This window comes from Xiphias gladius, chromosome 14, assembly GCF_016859285.1.
Source record: "Xiphias gladius isolate SHS-SW01 ecotype Sanya breed wild chromosome 14, ASM1685928v1, whole genome shotgun sequence".
Classification (NCBI taxonomy): domain Eukaryota; kingdom Metazoa; phylum Chordata; class Actinopteri; order Istiophoriformes; family Xiphiidae; genus Xiphias; species Xiphias gladius.
This window is the reverse complement of record NC_053413.1, coordinates 12853765-12870804: the sequence shown is the minus strand read 5'-3', so window position 1 is coordinate 12870804 and position 17040 is coordinate 12853765. Positions and strand designations below refer to the sequence as shown.

General features: G+C 43.7%; 1 protein-coding gene across 8 annotated transcripts in view; it reads right to left on the bottom strand.

Moving 5' to 3' along the window:
• LOC120798499 (myomegalin-like) overlaps positions 1 to 17040 on the bottom strand; it is a 45831-nt gene that overhangs the window by 13400 nt on the left and 15391 nt on the right. For 7 of the 8 annotated variants that reach the window (XM_040142765.1, XM_040142766.1, XM_040142768.1 and 4 more), the window contains exons 1-18: positions 9610 to 10944; positions 8088 to 8225; positions 7867 to 7986; positions 7657 to 7749; positions 7301 to 7525; positions 7037 to 7195; positions 6828 to 6929; positions 5969 to 6106; positions 5559 to 5738; positions 5094 to 5288; positions 4821 to 5003; positions 4630 to 4746; positions 4462 to 4542; positions 4237 to 4343; positions 3974 to 4116; positions 1259 to 1380; positions 917 to 1092; positions 400 to 763 (exon numbers count right to left, since the gene is read on the bottom strand). In XM_040142765.1, coding sequence (XP_039998699.1) covers positions 400 to 763; positions 917 to 1092; positions 1259 to 1380; positions 3974 to 4116; positions 4237 to 4343; positions 4462 to 4542; positions 4630 to 4746; positions 4821 to 5003; positions 5094 to 5288; positions 5559 to 5738; positions 5969 to 6106; positions 6828 to 6929; positions 7037 to 7195; positions 7301 to 7525; positions 7657 to 7749; positions 7867 to 7986; positions 8088 to 8225; positions 9610 to 10944 — 3978 coding nt within the window. Of the gene's footprint in view, positions 1 to 399; positions 764 to 916; positions 1093 to 1258; positions 1381 to 3973; positions 4117 to 4236; positions 4344 to 4461; positions 4543 to 4629; positions 4747 to 4820; positions 5004 to 5093; positions 5289 to 5558; positions 5739 to 5968; positions 6107 to 6827; positions 6930 to 7036; positions 7196 to 7300; positions 7526 to 7656; positions 7750 to 7866; positions 7987 to 8087; positions 8226 to 9609; positions 10945 to 15803; positions 15858 to 16393; positions 16551 to 16631; positions 16790 to 16882; positions 17007 to 17040 lie in introns of those variants that run through there. The other variant, XM_040142774.1, reaches the window with a different exon arrangement.

Here is a 17040-nt window from a genome sequence, read left to right as displayed (position 1 = left end):
ATTGTATGAAGGATGGAAAAATTAACATGAATAAGAATATCATGCATAATCCTACATATTAACCCTGCAGTAAACTTAGTACATTCAGTTTTATACAGATTGTGTCAGAGAGATGTTGATGCAACTAAGATCTTTTTTTTTTGAGATGTTTGTTATGGTGTTGTTGTATTGAATCAAACTTCATTGTGAGTTGTTCCTACTATGGGGGGATTTGTCTAGCCCCTGTACCTTTAATCCAAATATTAGACAAGTTGAAGGGGAAATAAAAGAAATTCTTCATGAATATAATAGTTCTGCTGCAGGTATTTTTAAATCTTCTGTGATAGTTAGTAGCTGCTGATAAAAGTCACTCAAACATCTACATTATTTTATTTCTGGGTTAAATATAAAATGTGTTACCGTCTCAGTCTGGTATGTGTGACGGTGGGACGTCAGCGTGCCCAGGTCCAGAGAATGTGGCCTTGTGCAGTGCCTCTTCCCTCGCTCCTCACTCAGACTAACACATTGAGGACCTCGCTTCCCCACCAGTGCTGGAGTTGTTTCCTCCTCCTCCTCATCTTCTTCTTCTTCCTCCTCCTCCTCCTCAATATCCTCCTCCTCAATATCCTCCTCCTCAATATCCTCCTCTTTGTCTTCCTCTTCCTCTTCCTGGTTCAGACTCCTGTGGTTCTTCTCTGGGTTCGTCCTCAGTCCCAGGACTCCAGCTCGTCCTTGGCTTTCTTTTAAAGCCTGGTTCTCCTCCTGAAGCCTCTGCAGTGCACTCCTAGCGGAAGGCAGATAGAAAGATGAAGCCAAACAGACATTAGCAAAGTGGAGCTGTCAGGTTTAAACCCCTCTGGCGCTTCAGAGGGCAGAGACAACAACAACACAACAGTCAATGAAGTCCTCTTAGACGTTCTTTGAGACAAATAGGTACCTCATCTGGGCCACAGATGTGTATCCATCCCTCGCTAGTTGTAACCTTATGTCCTCAAGCTGGCCTTCAGATGTGTCCTTTGCTTCCTCAAGCTGCTTTACATCAGCCCTCTGGAACAGTACCCCCCTCGCCCGCCCTCCAATCACAACCTCAGGTTCACGGGCCTTCACAGAAGTCTAAAAAGTCAGAACACTTATCTCAGTTAAATTTCTATTTAAGTCATGGAGTTAGGTAAAGTACATTCTCCAAAGTTTAAATTAGTACAAAATCAATAAATCTGTGCTTGCAAACTGCCTGAATTTAAAGGTATTCAACTGTGAAATGTAAGAAGAAGCATTTTACCTGAATGACAGCCAAACTTCTGGCCTTCACTTTATTATCATCCTCCTCTATGCTGTCTGTGAACTCGTCACTGCTACCATCTTCATCGTCTCCCTCCTCCTCCTCTTCCTCTGTGCTGAGCTCTGGAAACACAACAACCATATAAGGACGATACCCACGTTTTTTTTTGTTGCTCTTTTTAAATCTTAATCCAAGACTTTTCTTCTCAATCCTTCATTTTTACGTCTCTCCCCCTCTAGCGTTCTCTCTCTATGGCATTCCTTCCACACCTCTGTCTGTGCACTGAATCGCCACTTTTGAAGTCATGGGACTAAGGGGAAATGTTATGTCATACATTGCCAGCCAGCCAAAAACACACTCAAGGCGGTGCAACCCAGTACGAGCGTGTGCATGTGTGTGTTCATGAGAAAGACTTTACACATTTTAAACTGAAACAAATTTAATTGGTTTTGGATCATTTATATTCACACACATCAAAGGTTGGTGGTGATTGTGCCCCAAAATTGAATATGTATGCAGCATATTCTATTGTTTCGTGTTATTAAGGTATTGTATTAACACTCAAAGAGTGAGTGAGGAACACTGGTTTGCTGCCAGGAAGCAGTGGCTCAGTGGAAAGTGACTGGCAGGAATTTCAAAGGAAAACTGTTTTACATAATAGGCCCTGATGACACACACTGTACAGTGCTAGATGTGAATCATAGGTGTATGGGTGTATATCTCTTCAGCTGCTCAGTGCATTGTCGGGATTTATTATGGGATTATTTTATAATCAGGGAAAGTTCAAAGATATTTAACAACTTAAAATGCCTCCACCCGTTAAAAAAGGATGAAAGTTAAATATATCAAATCTCTATTCTGCTGCTAGTGAGATAGCAGGGAATTCATGGAGCAAAACTGCTGGGTTATTATTGATTGAACAATGTACTCTGTAAGCTGAACTCACTGAATGTGGGGCCCTGTTTACACACTGTGACACTACATATTGTCACCACTCTCATACTGGGAACATGTTGAAAGAGGCACTTCTTGAATCTGTGTACTGTCTGTTGCGGGGCGTATCTGTCATTTAAACTAAGAAGGATTTCATGTTTGTTTGGTTTTTTAATATCAGAATAATTGAGTGAAAGGGCTCACGTGAGCTTCCCTTATTTGGTGAATTTTTACATTTTAGTGTTGTGAACATCTAACTGGGCATTACAGCAGAACAGCCATGCAAACGTGAAAACCATGCCACAATTTCATGCATGAGGGAGCAAGAACAAGAACAAAAAACAGTCATTTGGATTGGAAATGTCTGGTAATACACACTATAGTTTGATGCATATGTTTAAATAAACAATAAACCTGAATTATCTACAGAAATCTTCTGACAAATTCTGATTTTTCTAACAACATTTACAATATTGTGACAATATTTCAAGCCTTTTATAATATGTGTGTTCTTACAGTTATAAAAACTCATATTAGGACAAACTAGGGGACCAACTGAGGAGGCTGAGGACAACATGTAATTGGTATTTCTACTTTGAGGAATGGTTCAGAGAAATAAAACACACTGTGGATTGATCTCTGGGGAAAGAAGGAAGGTATAACAAGGACCAAGTGGGGGATTTCAGGTTTGGGATATTTTTAAAACAAATTCCCAATTAAACACAATAAAGAGAAATCCATAACAGAAGTGCCTTTGACAAAAAAGCCAGCACATGTTTATTTTTGTTGCATTTAAAATACAAAAAAAAAAATTGTTGACAAGGATTCCATATTTGAGGCTAGATGAGAGATCAGTGCACAAATTCCAAGAAAATGTACTCTACCTAATATAAATATTTAATGAGCAAGTATTACTTCTGGCATTCATATCTCATGATTTATAGAGAGCACAGTACAGCAGATAAACTAAAAACAACACATATCATATTAACTTACCATAACATTACTTTGGAGTAATCAGCACGCACCTACCTACCTAATATCTAATGTGGCTGACTTAATGTTTCATGCATATCTGTCGGACTAAAATGTAACTACAGCTGTGCAGAGTATGAAAGCGAGCCAAGTGTAAGCTGAACTGAGGGAAACTACTTGGCCATCTTTTAGGATTTGTAGGATTGGGCCTTGTTAAGTGTGCATATCCTTTTCACGAACGGATGACATAAAACAAATGATGGATGGTGAGACGTTTCACTGTAAGGCATGAGCTTGAGTTTCTCCACAAGACGTGACTTCACTGTGACAGTAAGGCTGGAAGAGTGACACCGGTGAGAGACAGTACACAGAAATGGCAATACAGAACAATCGCACTGCAAAGCAATATGCAGGCCGTTTTCATAAAACAATATAAAAACATATTCACACCACACTCATGAAATATATTAATAAATAAGACTCTGCACTTTGCCACTTCATATCATTAAGGTTGATCTGAACCAGCAGCTGCTACTGTGAGTAGTGCTTGTGCTATCTGGACAAAGCTTTCTGCAGACTGAGGGTCAGATTTGGATTTTCATTCATACTTTGAGCAGATTGTGCCACATCATATTCACTTTAGGACAACAATTTTTCATAAAACTGACCATCAGTGGCTACAGACAGCTTCATCTCACATAAAGAGTGTCAGTGTCACTCAGTAGCGCTGTGGTCAGACACAGCATCACGGAGCATTAGTGACAGTGCCCCCTGCAGCCCTGGAGGCTGGACCCTGCCCATCCCCACCTCCAAAGTATGACTGCCTTTTAGCTGCCCTTTCCAGCACCAAGGCCATGTTACGGGTCCTGGCCAGGACCTCCTCCAGCTGCCCACGGAGTGCCTGAACCGAGTCTAGCTCGGTGTGGAGGGCCTGGATCTTCTCCGAGCTGCTGCAAGGTGGAGAAGAGGAGAGCAAAAAAGTGTCTTTAGGGCAAAAGCAAAAAAAACCTGTGACTGACAGTATCAACAGCAAACGGGGCTGTCATAAGGCCTGGTTGCAGCCTCCTTACCTGTCACTCTTGGTGTGAATGTGTGTGAGATTTTGGTACACTCTCTTCTCTGCCCTCAGGGCGTCATTCAGCTTGTTGTACTCTGACACAAGCTGCTCCAGCACACACTAGATTGGATTGGCAGGCAGGGTTGAGGAGGAAGGAGATATACATTAAATGCATAATACTTAAGCAGTACAAACTCCGAAATATTGTCTAATGTCTGGGAATGAAGCAAAATCCTACTTGGGGATCAGTGCTGTCTTTGGTGGCAGCTTCTTTGACCTGCTGGTGAGCCAAAGATAAACGCAGAGCAGAGAGCTCCTTCTGCAGGGAGAGGACAAAAAGATATTAAGATTATACAAAAAACACATGGATTGTTTTTATGCATGATCTCAGGGTCCACACAGATACCTGAGCCTCCCTCTCCTTCTTCAGTACCAGCTGCAGCTCCTCCTGGAGAGACTTCTTCTCTGCCTCACTCTCTTTAGAAGACATCTGCATTGCCTCTTCCTGTCCCTGCACCAGCTCCTAATGAGTAAAGTACACTGTGAAGATTAGGTATAGAGGAAACAGAGCAAGGGAATGCATGCAGGAACAGGTACCTTGATAAAGGCTTCCTTCTCTTTGAGTAGACTCTGCAGGTGCTCTGTCTCTCCTCCCATCTCCCTCTCTTTGTCCCGTCTCAGCTCGCACAGCTCCTGCTCTCTTAACGACACCTGTCTGCGTAGCTCCTGCAGCTGGCTGGTCCGCTCACTAATCACTAAGGACAGTCTGTAGGAGTAGTCCTGACACAGAGAGAGTGAAGAAATTGAAGGCTTTTAAACTCCTTTCTGTTGTGTACAATCTCAGCTGCATATACCAGCAACGTGGCCTACCTGCAGATACTGGTCTTTGGAGCTGAGGGTGCTGAGCAGATCCTGGACCTGGTGTTGGTTTTCATTAGACTGGCGGCTGCGGTCTGACAGCAGCTCCTGGAACAGTTTCTCTTTCAGTGCCAGACGAGCCTTCAGCTCCTCCACAACCTCAGTTGGACCGGCCTGAACGCTGGATACGAGGGCGGCTGTCAGATCCTGTACATACACACACACACACACACACACAAACACACAAACACACACACACACACAAAAAACAACGTACACCCAGAAAAGGCTGCATCAGCACACTTGTTGTGTTTGTGAAAGTGAAAACAAGTAGCACAGTTTTGTCTCCCTGGGCTGGTTTTTCACAGCTTTGAAAATTACACAGCAAACAATTACACAGCAAACAATTAAAGGCCATGATAATAAAGGCATAAACTATATCTGACGTGTGTTTGTGTGTGTGTGCAAGTGCGTTACTTGTGTCTCCTGGCTGCGGCTCTGCAGGGCTGCCTGTAGCTGGTTAATGATGGTGTCTTTCTCTCTCAGGGTGTTTCTCTCCTTGTCCTCACTCTGCTGCTTCAGCCACTGGAGGTTCCTGTAGGCCTCTGCTGCTTGCTCCAGCTCCAGCTCTTTGCTTCGCACCAAGCCGTCCAGACTCTGATGGTCACAATCACAGATGTAACCACACAAAAAGCAAAACATGAAACCTCATGTATGTCTATGTTGTGCATTTAGTCTTTCGGAGTTGCCGATGGATCTTTATCCAGATTCTGTGTGCAAAACGACTTGTCCGGCCTTTCCAGCTCAGACAAATTTACTGTATGGGCCCTGGCCCTTAGTGTAAACGAGCAGGTCTAATATCTTTGCGCTCGGTGTAGTGCACGTACCGTGATAGTCTCTTCATTGTTGGACAGGATGCAGCGCAGCCTCTCCAGGTCTCGCTCCTTCTCCCTGAGGGCCAGCTGCAGCCTCCTCACCTGGCCCTCACGCTCCTCCAGACAGTGGAACTTGTCATCGATGGAGCGCTGCAGACAGCGAGGGGGGGAGAAAAATCACACTGTTGCTATTTTGGGCGCCCGTAACTGTGGTATTCATCATGTTCTCTACAGTGTTCAGTGTTGTAATTGACAGCTAAAAGGAGCCAATATGCAGTATTCGCAGGTCTATTTCCTTACAAACTAATTAAATTGAATGTATCAGGTTATGAAATCAACATTTTTGTTAGGGAGCACCACCATCATCTCATTTTTAGGAAAATGTTGATTCTTTTCATGGCACATTTTTTTAATAAAATAGCATCCTGAACTGCATACTGACAACTAAGAACTTCTTTACCACTGCTTCATGGTTGCGACAGAAATTAAAGAGGGCAGTGGTGATTTTTTCCCTCCTGTCTTTCCCGTACGCCTACCAGCAAGATTTTTTACTATGCTGGTGGTGAAATTTTATACTGACCTACTGGTTTATGAGGGGTTTTGCAATACTGTCTACCACTTGCTCTTTACAAAATGCATTCTTAGTTCTTTTCTGATGAAAAACCTCTCTTTTTTTCCCCCAAGCAAGACTCCCATGACCGTCCCATCAATTACACAATATATGGTACAGTGATCCAGATGAAACAGTAGTTGAGAGGTGTAGTCTTCAGTATCAAGAGCATTGTTTGCATCCACTCACTATTCCCACCACGCTGCCAGTAAATTCTGTCCCTGGCATGTATATGAATATGTGTGTGTGTTTGTGTTTTACCTCCAGAGCTCTGTCTCTATCTTTAATACGCTCTCTTAGTTTCTCCAGCAGGGCATCTCTTGGTTTGGAGCTTCCTGCGGACTCCAACATGTCTGAGTACTCCTAAAGATATAAAGATTTTTAGACAGGATCAGAAATATGTGCATGTGTACACCTCTGTGTATCTACAGACTGTATGCATGCAACATGTGCTGGGTTTTGTGTGTTACCTGTAACTGTTGCTCCTTGTCCTGCAGAGAGCGTTTGAGCTGTGTGATGGTTCTGTCCTTTTCCTGTACTACCGTGTGTTTCTCTGCGTCGCTCTCCTTCAGAGCTGTTTCTTTAGCCTGCAGCTCAGACCGAGTTTTCTGAAGGGCACAGCGCAGGTCCTGCAGCACAGAGATGAGAGGTTACACATGCTGCATTATTAATACTTCAAAGTTACTTCTAAATGTTTGGTTTACTCACACTCAAACATTCACAGGCACACTAACCTGGTTGTGTTTTTCAGTGACCTCCCTGTGCTGCAGTGCCTCCTGCAGATCAGAGTTTAGTCTGTCCTTGAACCTCACCAGGTCGTCTCCTTGCCTCTGGCTCTGTCTCAGACTCCTCTGGCTGGCCTCCAGCTCCAGACCAAGGGAGAACAGGGAGCTCTGCACCCCCACCAGCTCGCCCTGCAGCTGAGCAAGCATCAAGGACTCGCTGACCCCCTCTAGAGCCTGGAGAAGGAAAGACCACAGACCAAGGTCAGACAAATAGTACGTCATCAGCCTGGAGAAAAGAGTTCTTACTATCGACAAGAATTATTCTGGATCAGGGTTTGCACCACTATATGTGCATCAGGTCTCACCTTGCATTGAGCAAGCTGGTTGCAGTGGGCCATTTCTCGCAGCTTACACAGAGTGTTGTTTTGCCCTTCAATCATCTGGTACAGCTCCTGGGCCTTAAAGTATAATGAACCACATGTATGAACAAATTCTCAGCAGGAACAGATATCATCTCACACTGGCTGTCCTTTGTTCATTTATCGCACAAAAAACAAACAAACAAACAAACACACCTCACTGTCTTTTGTGCTAATAGACTCAGTGAGGCCCTGAATGGTTCTTTCCTGACTCTGAGCCGCATGGCGGAGTGAACGCAGCTCACACTCCATTTCATTCAGCTTCTCCTGCAGCTTCTACAGACGGAGACAGAGACCGCTGTTAGACTGTCATCAGGTCTCAGGTGTGCTTTTATCAAACATATCCAACTGCAATGAGGCGTTTTTATGTGTCATACCATATTGTTGGCCTCGCTCTCGTGGATCTTGGCCTGCAGGGATTGGACCTGGAGCTGGGCCTTCTGCAGCTCGTTGACACACTGACTGGCCGCACACTCATACTGGTTCAGCTGACTTTGCTGCACCTCAACAAGACTCTGTGATGAAGACAATAAGGTAAGAACTGAGAGTTTAAAGATATAAAAACAACTTGACAGTAAACACACTATATGGTATGTTTACTGGCATACTGTATAGTATGTTTACTGGGTTAGTCCTCTGACCAAATCCAGCAGCTAAATTATTTGTGAAGAAGATATATTGTCTCAGGATTCAACTGAAGGCTGCATAACTCTCACAGTGGATTGTGTAACACTGTATGCATACAACATTTAGAAACTCTGCTCATTCATGTGTGTACTGTTAAAAGCTATGAAGAGAAGAGGGCCTCTGGATTGGTGTGTGAGCATTCGCATGCATGAGTTAGCACAAGTGAGTGTGCCCAAATTGCCGTGTGCTACTATTATCTTTACATAACCGCTGTATAAATAAATCCCGCTTTCACAAACTATAGTAAGGCTATCATGATACACTGACTTACACATTGATTCACCGGAGAGAAATATGTGGTTTAATGCAGCTGGGATTAAAATGACTACATTTCGATTGTTACTGTAATTTCTTTCCCTAATACAAATTATAAAGTTAAGTTGTCATTTATATGGTGTTTCTGTAGTAGCCAACCATTACTGAGATGACAGGGTGGTCTGACATTGCGTGGATAAATTTGCCTCAAGGGCTCTAAGTGAAAATAGGCCAGTAGTGGAGTCACTCTGTCTTAATGTCTCCCCACATCTAACCTACTTCAGTCAGCAGCCCCAGCACCAAGATCACACTCTCTTATGAAGGAAGAACATCTCGTTCCGAGGCAAAGGCAAGCCCTCCAAAACCTATTACAGACGATTATTAACTTGAGGAAGTTGACTTTTTAAAACCGCAGCTGCAATGGAAGTCCCCGTTGATCCTGAGCCTCAATTAGATATTAAATGCTGGTTTTAAATTTTAAGATATTTTACACTCACTCAATAGTGAAAAATGCATGTTCTTTCACTCTATATTCTTATTTTCTACTTTACTGACATGACTAATGACCTCTTTGTACACACACGTACACACTAGGTAATTAGGTCATGTCGTGTTTCACCGCTTACCGACACATAGACAACTAAGCAGAGGACACACACACACACACACACACACACACACACACAGCCACAGTTCACATCCTCCTGAGTAAAAGCTTGTGGGAGAGGCTGTAGGCAGGATTTAAGTGACTGACAGCTGGATTATGTGGCTAATTAAGCTAAAAAGAGTGGTGAGAATAATCGTTTTGTGGGCAGGCTGCACTGTTTGTCAAACATCTGAGCCTGTTGGGATGGTTCACTCAGAGCGCTGCAGATACTGCAGATTTGCAGTGCATAGTCAAAATTCAGTGACATACTTCAATGCAGCACCATCACCATCGTCATCATGGTTTTATACCTGGTGGGGAGGTGGGGGAGGAAACTCTTTGTACAAATCTTCCAATAGATCCTCTATGTCATTCAAGTTCAGATCCTGATCCACCCCGACATCCAGCCTGAGAGGGGTCTCCAGCTCAGGTGCTGGCATGTTGTTGTCTCTTTCTCCATCTGGAGTTCCATATGACATTTCCAGGACAGGATCAGGGAAGCCTAGCCTTGTGCCACTGATACTGGAGCTCCGTCTGAGCAGCACTGGCAGCCTGCTCCCCTTAGAGCTCTGGACTGGCCGGTAGACGGCATAGCTCTGCAGCAAACAGAGCGCCAGAGAGAGGCTGAGTCCAAGTGAGGCTTGGCCATGTGGGGCTCCTATTTGCTCATCAGAAAGGGAATCAGATATCCGGTCATCTATGGGTTCCCTGGAGGAGCTCAGCGGACCATCTGTTATGGCTCCAGGCTGGATGTATTCCTCAGCTATCTCCAGGGATGCTATAGAAGGGCTGGAGCTGGCTCGTCCAGCCAGTGTGCGATCGCTGTCCGATGTCCTCGAGGGGTCCTGAGAACCAGGGACCAGAGTTAGAGAGGAGGGGGGTTCTTCCGAATCTTCCACATTTTTTCTGTCTCCTTCTCCACCACCTCCTACTCCTCCAATCACACTGCCTCCTGTGACACTGGCTGAATACCTGGTCGATGGCCCACAGGAAATACTGCGTGCCAACTTCCGGGGCACCTTACAAACAGCTTCGTAGTCAGCGTCTGCCACCCGCCAGTAGGAACATCCTCGACATCTCCTGGGAGTGCTGGGCACACAGCGTTGCAAGCCTGCAACTGTAACCTCTGACCCTGGACCTGCAGGACACTGAGGGTGGTGGTGATGGTTACAGTCCAGGCTGTCGTCAGCCCAGGACTCATACAAGGAGTAGACCAGGTCATCCTGGAGCAGGGCACAGTACTTCGCGTGAGTGAGACCTGAAATATCCACCATGCCATCTCCTGGCCCTTCTTTACCTCCACTGATTGTTACTGAACCCTGCTCTGAATTTGTTTTCCTGTACAGCCCACCGATGCACTGCCTCAGCCGATGTTTCTCCTGCAGGAGCCGCTGCAACCTTTCGATGGACAGGGCCTCCACACGGGCGATGACTGTGTCGAAGCGGTACATGCGGTCCAGCATGAAGGTGCACTTGGAGCAGGCGAACTCTCCTCTGCCATCGCGGGTCAGCTCTCGCCCTAGAGCATGAGACAGCAGCACCTGCAGGTTGAGTTTGGCGGTGGGGTGGAAGATCCATCGCCTCTGGTTGCCGCAGAGCTCTCGGCCACAGATGCGACATGTCTCCTTCATCTTGAGATCAAGCATTCCCCAACTTTACAATTATCTAGGAGTGGCAGAATATCTTATGTGCTCTAACATGTGGACACCTGGATCCTCTTGATGAATTTGAACCCGTGTAAACAAAAACAGAGAAAACACGTATCACAATTAAAGCGTTATGGTGTAAAGCTACTCGTGGCACCAGTCTTTACAATGGCATTTAATTCAATGGCTTAAAGGTAAATGAGATGAGGTAGAAAAGAAGAAGCAGTCGCCCAGGCTTGTAGAGAATGGTTGCACGTGTGGTACTTGGTCGCAAAGAAAACGGCGAGTGTAGAGCAGATCAATAGATGCTGTGACCATCATTAGAAGATTTCCATCAGCTCGTTTGCTGGAGGTGCAGGTGCATCGGGGATGTGGCGCATGCCCCCGCCGACGTTAATGTCTCGTCAGTCAGGTGCAGTATTCATCCGTATACGTTCAGCACTTCCCCGCAGCACCGCACGCTCCTCTGCACCAACACTCGGCTGTCGCGGACGCACGAGCCGCACCGCGCGCCGTCCGGTTCATTATGGCCGGGGACCGGCGATAATCCGCTGCCCTTCACCCGGACACGGAGCAGTAACAGGCGTCCCGGGACAGTCCTCCGAGTACTTCGCCGGTGTCCGTGTTCGGGAAAATGGACCCCTCATTCATTTCGGAGCTGTTGCCGACAGCCAGAGAAGGAGGCACGCACACCGGGATCGGTGCTCCGTGCCGTCGGAGATCCTCCGGGCAGATAACGAATTGGCTGCCTGAACCAGACCTGCAGCGGCGGAGCGCACCATTCAGGGAAAGCGGGGGTGGAGGAGCCTGGTGCAGTCAAAGGCTAAAGGGATGCTCGCGGTTTATTATCCGCTATGATTCCAATTCATAACGACGAATTTCATTTTGAAACACACAAATAAATGTGAAGCCACTGACTATCTGCTTTATTTAAGGTTTATTGTGAAAGAGGCGGAGTGGAGTTCCCCCGGGGGTCTGCGACTTCCTCCTGTCCGGTTTACCAGGCTCTGCTCGCCTGACTGAACAGGTGAAATGCTCAGTAGCCTGGTAACATTAGTGAAGCTCTGTAAAATTAAATACAACTGAGAGCGACACAGATTCTATTCTATTCTATTTTTAAATTATTTTTTAATTGGCGCGACAATACAGTATTGTTGTTATTCAATGTCAGTCTATTTATAAATTCTTTTTTTTTTTCTAATATCCTATTCGGTTCTGTGATAAAGCAAATTAAATGGAAAGACAGATACACACGCACACAAACACCCATATGCACTGCCTAAGGGTTGACTGGAGCCAGTTTCTATTTTCCAGCATTTTATTTCTGCAATAACTCTACAACCCATATGATTATACTGGGAATGCTGTATGTAATTTAGACTTCATTAGACTATATATAATTCTAAACTCTAACTCTAAAGAACAGACCAATGGGATTATTCATTTTCCTCTATTCTATTCTATTCTATTCTATTCTATTCTATTCTATTCTATTCTCTTCAGGGTCACCTGCATGACCTTTGGTCATTCATTAGTATTTTATCAGGCCAAGAGGCTCCGCAGAGTGAGGACAAAAGGATGTATTCTCTACTGCACACATAATGATCATTAGCGAGCATTAAAACCAGTTAAGGATGACGGCTTCTGTGTGGTGATGTAACATACATAAGATAATCTCTGAATAGAGGTTGTTATACTGGCTGCATCAAAGAGTCAGTGCTTGACATTCTTTTCCAACAATCAATAAATTGTTTGACACAGTTATCACATATAAAGTTATCATGTATAAACAAACAAATACATAAATAAACAGTTTTGGCTACAGCTTCAAAATGTTTGTTACAATTGCTATCTGTCCTCTATTAAGTAATTAATAAAAGTGGAATTAAAGATTTTGAAGACGTAATAATATAAAGTGGCTACTGCTGTGTTAGTTTTGGTCTTTTAATAGTCCCCTCATCGGACCAGTGTAATTTTCCAAACACCAGTACCAAGTGTTAAACCGTGTTCATGCTCCAACATTATTATTAGTACGTCCTGTTGCCTGGTGCAGATATTTCAACAATGGTTTGACTGTGATGGCCGAACAACCAGGCCTTTCTAATGCATTCGACTGTGCAAGTTTGTCTCTGCAGTGATGGCAATTTTTGTTTTCCCAAGGGTGTGCAAAGAGATGGTCACGCTGCTATGCTGTGACTTGCAAACAGATACGCAATGAAAAAATCCCAGCTACCGTCCATAAATTTCATCCTCAAAGCAGTTCCTTTGGTTCAGGACAGAGTGTTATCACGTACAGCCAGATTAATGTGTGTAAGTCTGCTTTGAGGTCCTTGATTGATTTACTTGAAGGTTAATTGCTGGGCCTGAGTGATTTTCTCAGAATCAGATAATTTCAGGAGGCTGCAGACAGCCAACAACACATGTGGGAAAGATGCAGATGAATCATAAGGCTAGACATATGATATTTCTATATTATATTTGTATGTTATGTGATCATACTATTTTATGTTTTGTAAAATGTCCTATTCATAAATACAAGAAAATGTCCAAACGTATAAACTATTTAGTTGTTTACAGTGTACCAATTACTACACATTATTCTTGAAAAGGAAACACTGGAAATAATTGTGTTAAGAGCTTTCAGGTTATACTTTTCCCGCCTCCTCCTTTCTCTCCAGACATAGATTTGATCTAAATGGCTAGTGTCTGGGGAGCTAATTAAGAGCTCTTGTGGCCGTAGTCCGTCTGAAACAACACAGCCTGATATCAGTGTCTGGGTTTCAGATCACGCAAAGGTCAACCTGACCTATCAACAACTCGGCTGAAACCAGAGCCGCTAAAGTGCTAACTAGCAAGATGCCTGCAGGGACACACGCACATATGAAAGAAGGCACCTCATGGGAATGCGTACACACACACACACACACACACACACACACACACACACACACACACACACACACACACAAATACACACATACAGAAACTCAAGACCCCAGTTACGCTGATCCTCCCATGATCTCCTTTGATCTCTGTGAGGAGATGCAAATGCAGCCCTGTGTAGAACACATCTGAACAGTTTCTCTCACAGCTGTAACTTTACTAAAAAATATAAATGAAGTCCATATTTGGAATCATTTATTTGCAGTAAAAGGCACAGTTGACATTTAAAGCTACAAAATATGACAAATGGTTTTGATTTAGACATCTTACGCCACCAAAAGTCCAAAATACAAAAATATATTTTTTGTAAAATTGACAATATGGAACCATTTGCATATATGTAGAGTATATTCATTTGGTTCTACACAGTCTCTCACACACACATGCACCACTTACCCAACAAACAACGGTCACTTCCCTCTAATTTTGCAACGTCAACTGTCCTCTGCACCAGCAACCCATATTTCGACAAACAGGTAGTTCAAATTCAGTCATCAAAAAAAAAAAAAACCTTGTCTACTTATAGTCCTCATGTTAAGGCTATGTATATACAGGAAATACTCCTGTACAGAATGTTTCTCATCATATGTAAATTATACCTTGAAGTTTATTATACACTAGCACACTGTTCCCTAAGTGACTAAATGTTTTGCACATTCAGTGTAGTTGTCAATCTTTCAAAACAGTACTCAGATTTGTGTATTTTTTCAGTGCACACTAACAGAGGCAAACACTCAGATGCGTCCAGTGTGAAAATCTGAGCAGAGAGTCTGTCTGGCAGGTACATTTGCATCCCTCACCCAAAACTGATTTACAAGTTAAAAAGCCTGCAGTATAAACTCACCCAGTAACAGAAATATTTGCAGTAAATACTGTGACGCATTCAGGCTATTGCCCAAAAACAAGAACCAGCAGTGCACAGGTTATGCTAAGGCTATGGTTATAATAGGGTATATGCTGTCAAGGTAATGGTCCCTCTCCATTTGTAGTTTCATTACCTACCCAAGGAGAAATGTGTCCTTGGGGATGCCAGTGCAGCTATAGCCTGTAAATGTAATAAGATTCTTGCACTTTGTGTTATGATATAAACCCTCTGTAAGATGGACTGTACTTTCACTGGAAGCCTCACATAATGCTCCATCCATGGCAGGTTTAATAAACACATAGTTCTTTTTGCATCATGTTCCTCGCCTCTGTTTTTTAGTTTTAGATGCACAGTGTGTAATGTCACATCAGCACGTCCTGTATCTAATAACTATTGAAAAAGCCCCTGAGTCATAATGACTCGTGAAACATTCAAGGTTTAGATTGCACAAAGACGAGCAAAGTCTCAGTTCACCGCAGGATGTTTCACTGGATGTTTACTTTTTACCATGACATTGTTAACAGTTAGGTCTTTCAGCAGTATGATGACGCTTTTTGTATTTTTACACAGTAGTTGTACTGATTTTGTTATGTTGACTTCTGGACAAAACACTCTGCAGAGATGGAATACATTTTTAATGCTGTGCTTTTTTTCTGCTTGGTCAAATTTAGATGACGATGGTTGATTCAGTGCCACAACCTTGCCCTTTATTTAACTATAAATGATATTGTATTGGTCATATTTTGAATGATCTAATATCCATCTTTCTTTTACTACAGGTTGTTTCTGTAAATCAACAAGTTACATACCAAATTATTCAAATATGTGTCATGTTTAGTCTACAGTTGTCAACTATTGTGTAAAAATGCTATGTTTCACTTCTCCATAGGGAGGCAGCGTCTGTCTAACAAAGTGCTCTGGACTTTAACAATGAGCACTGCGATGCTGCTCTGACACTTAGTGGAGAACTGTATAATAACATTTGAAAGCTAATGAACCAGAGCTGTTTTAAATACTAAATCGAAGTTCTCAAATTTAGCGATCCACCTACCTGCATCTCCTGTTCGATGCGCAGCCTCTCTCGACCCAGTTCCTCCTGATAGAACTGTGTAACAGAAAGACAGAGTATAAACCTACTGTACGTAGTAACCTAGGAAAACATGGCCTGAAATATGAAATGATTGGTTTCATCAGATGACCTCAAGTTTTTTTGGTGTTCATAAGTATGCCCAACTGCATACATCACCGCCTGAGTTTGTTTAAGTAGCAGTTTGTGCGTGCCAACTGCTCTTGTGACCTACATGAATAGCTGTTAAAATAAGGCCGAGGAATGTCACATATGCTGCTTCAGTAGCCTCTTTCTAGAATAGAAGTCTGACCAGAAGAAACATGGTGGTCCACAGGAATGAAGTAATAATAGAAGGACGTCATACATTGTAGAGGGTTTGGCAGATATACATACATAAGGGAGAAATAGCTTATGGAAAGAAATTTACTGAAGGGTTCCAACAGTTCCTCAGATTAGAAAAAGCATATGGCAAATTTGGGTACACATTTGCTGCGACTCAACTGGAGAAATGCCAATGAAGAGGAGTTTTGATGTTAGTTGTCATTTAAGGCAGAAATAAAAGGCATTCATACCTCAACATCCTTGTCTTTCTGCAGCAGAGATGAAGACAGCTCCTGAACTTGTCCCTCAAGCTCTCCCACCCTGAGTGTGAGGGTCGTCTTCTCTCCGCTCAGCTCTGTGATGAGGGCCTCTTTGGAGCGAAGTTCTTTATTCAGCTCCTCTATCAACCTGAACACAGACAGAGGCATGATCGGTCAGTGCCACATGGAGATCGATTTAGTTTGGTATTGATGAGAGATTTTTTTGCACCTGTCTTTGTTGGTGTTGGATGGGGACAGGACGCTCGGAGGCCTCTCATCCTCTGGGATGTCCTCCATGGGGGTGTCTAGGGAGAGGAGGGAGGCGTGGGAGTGCGACCCAGCCAGTGAGGCCATCCGCTCAGCCTCACTGCGTGCTAGCTGGGCCTCCTAGAAACACACAAAGAGTAAAACTGTTATAATTTTTTTAATCTGAGGCACCTTTGTGCCAGTTTAAATAGCAGAAGGTATAAGCGGATCAACCTCCTGCAGGAGCTGAATCTTGGTCTCAAGCACTTGCTGCATGTGATCAATTTCCTGCTGTCTCTCCTGACACCGTCTCTGCAGCTCTGCCTCATTGTGATTGGTCAAGCTCTCCGCTGTTGTGCTGTCAAAGAGGAAAGAAAAATCAGACTTGATCA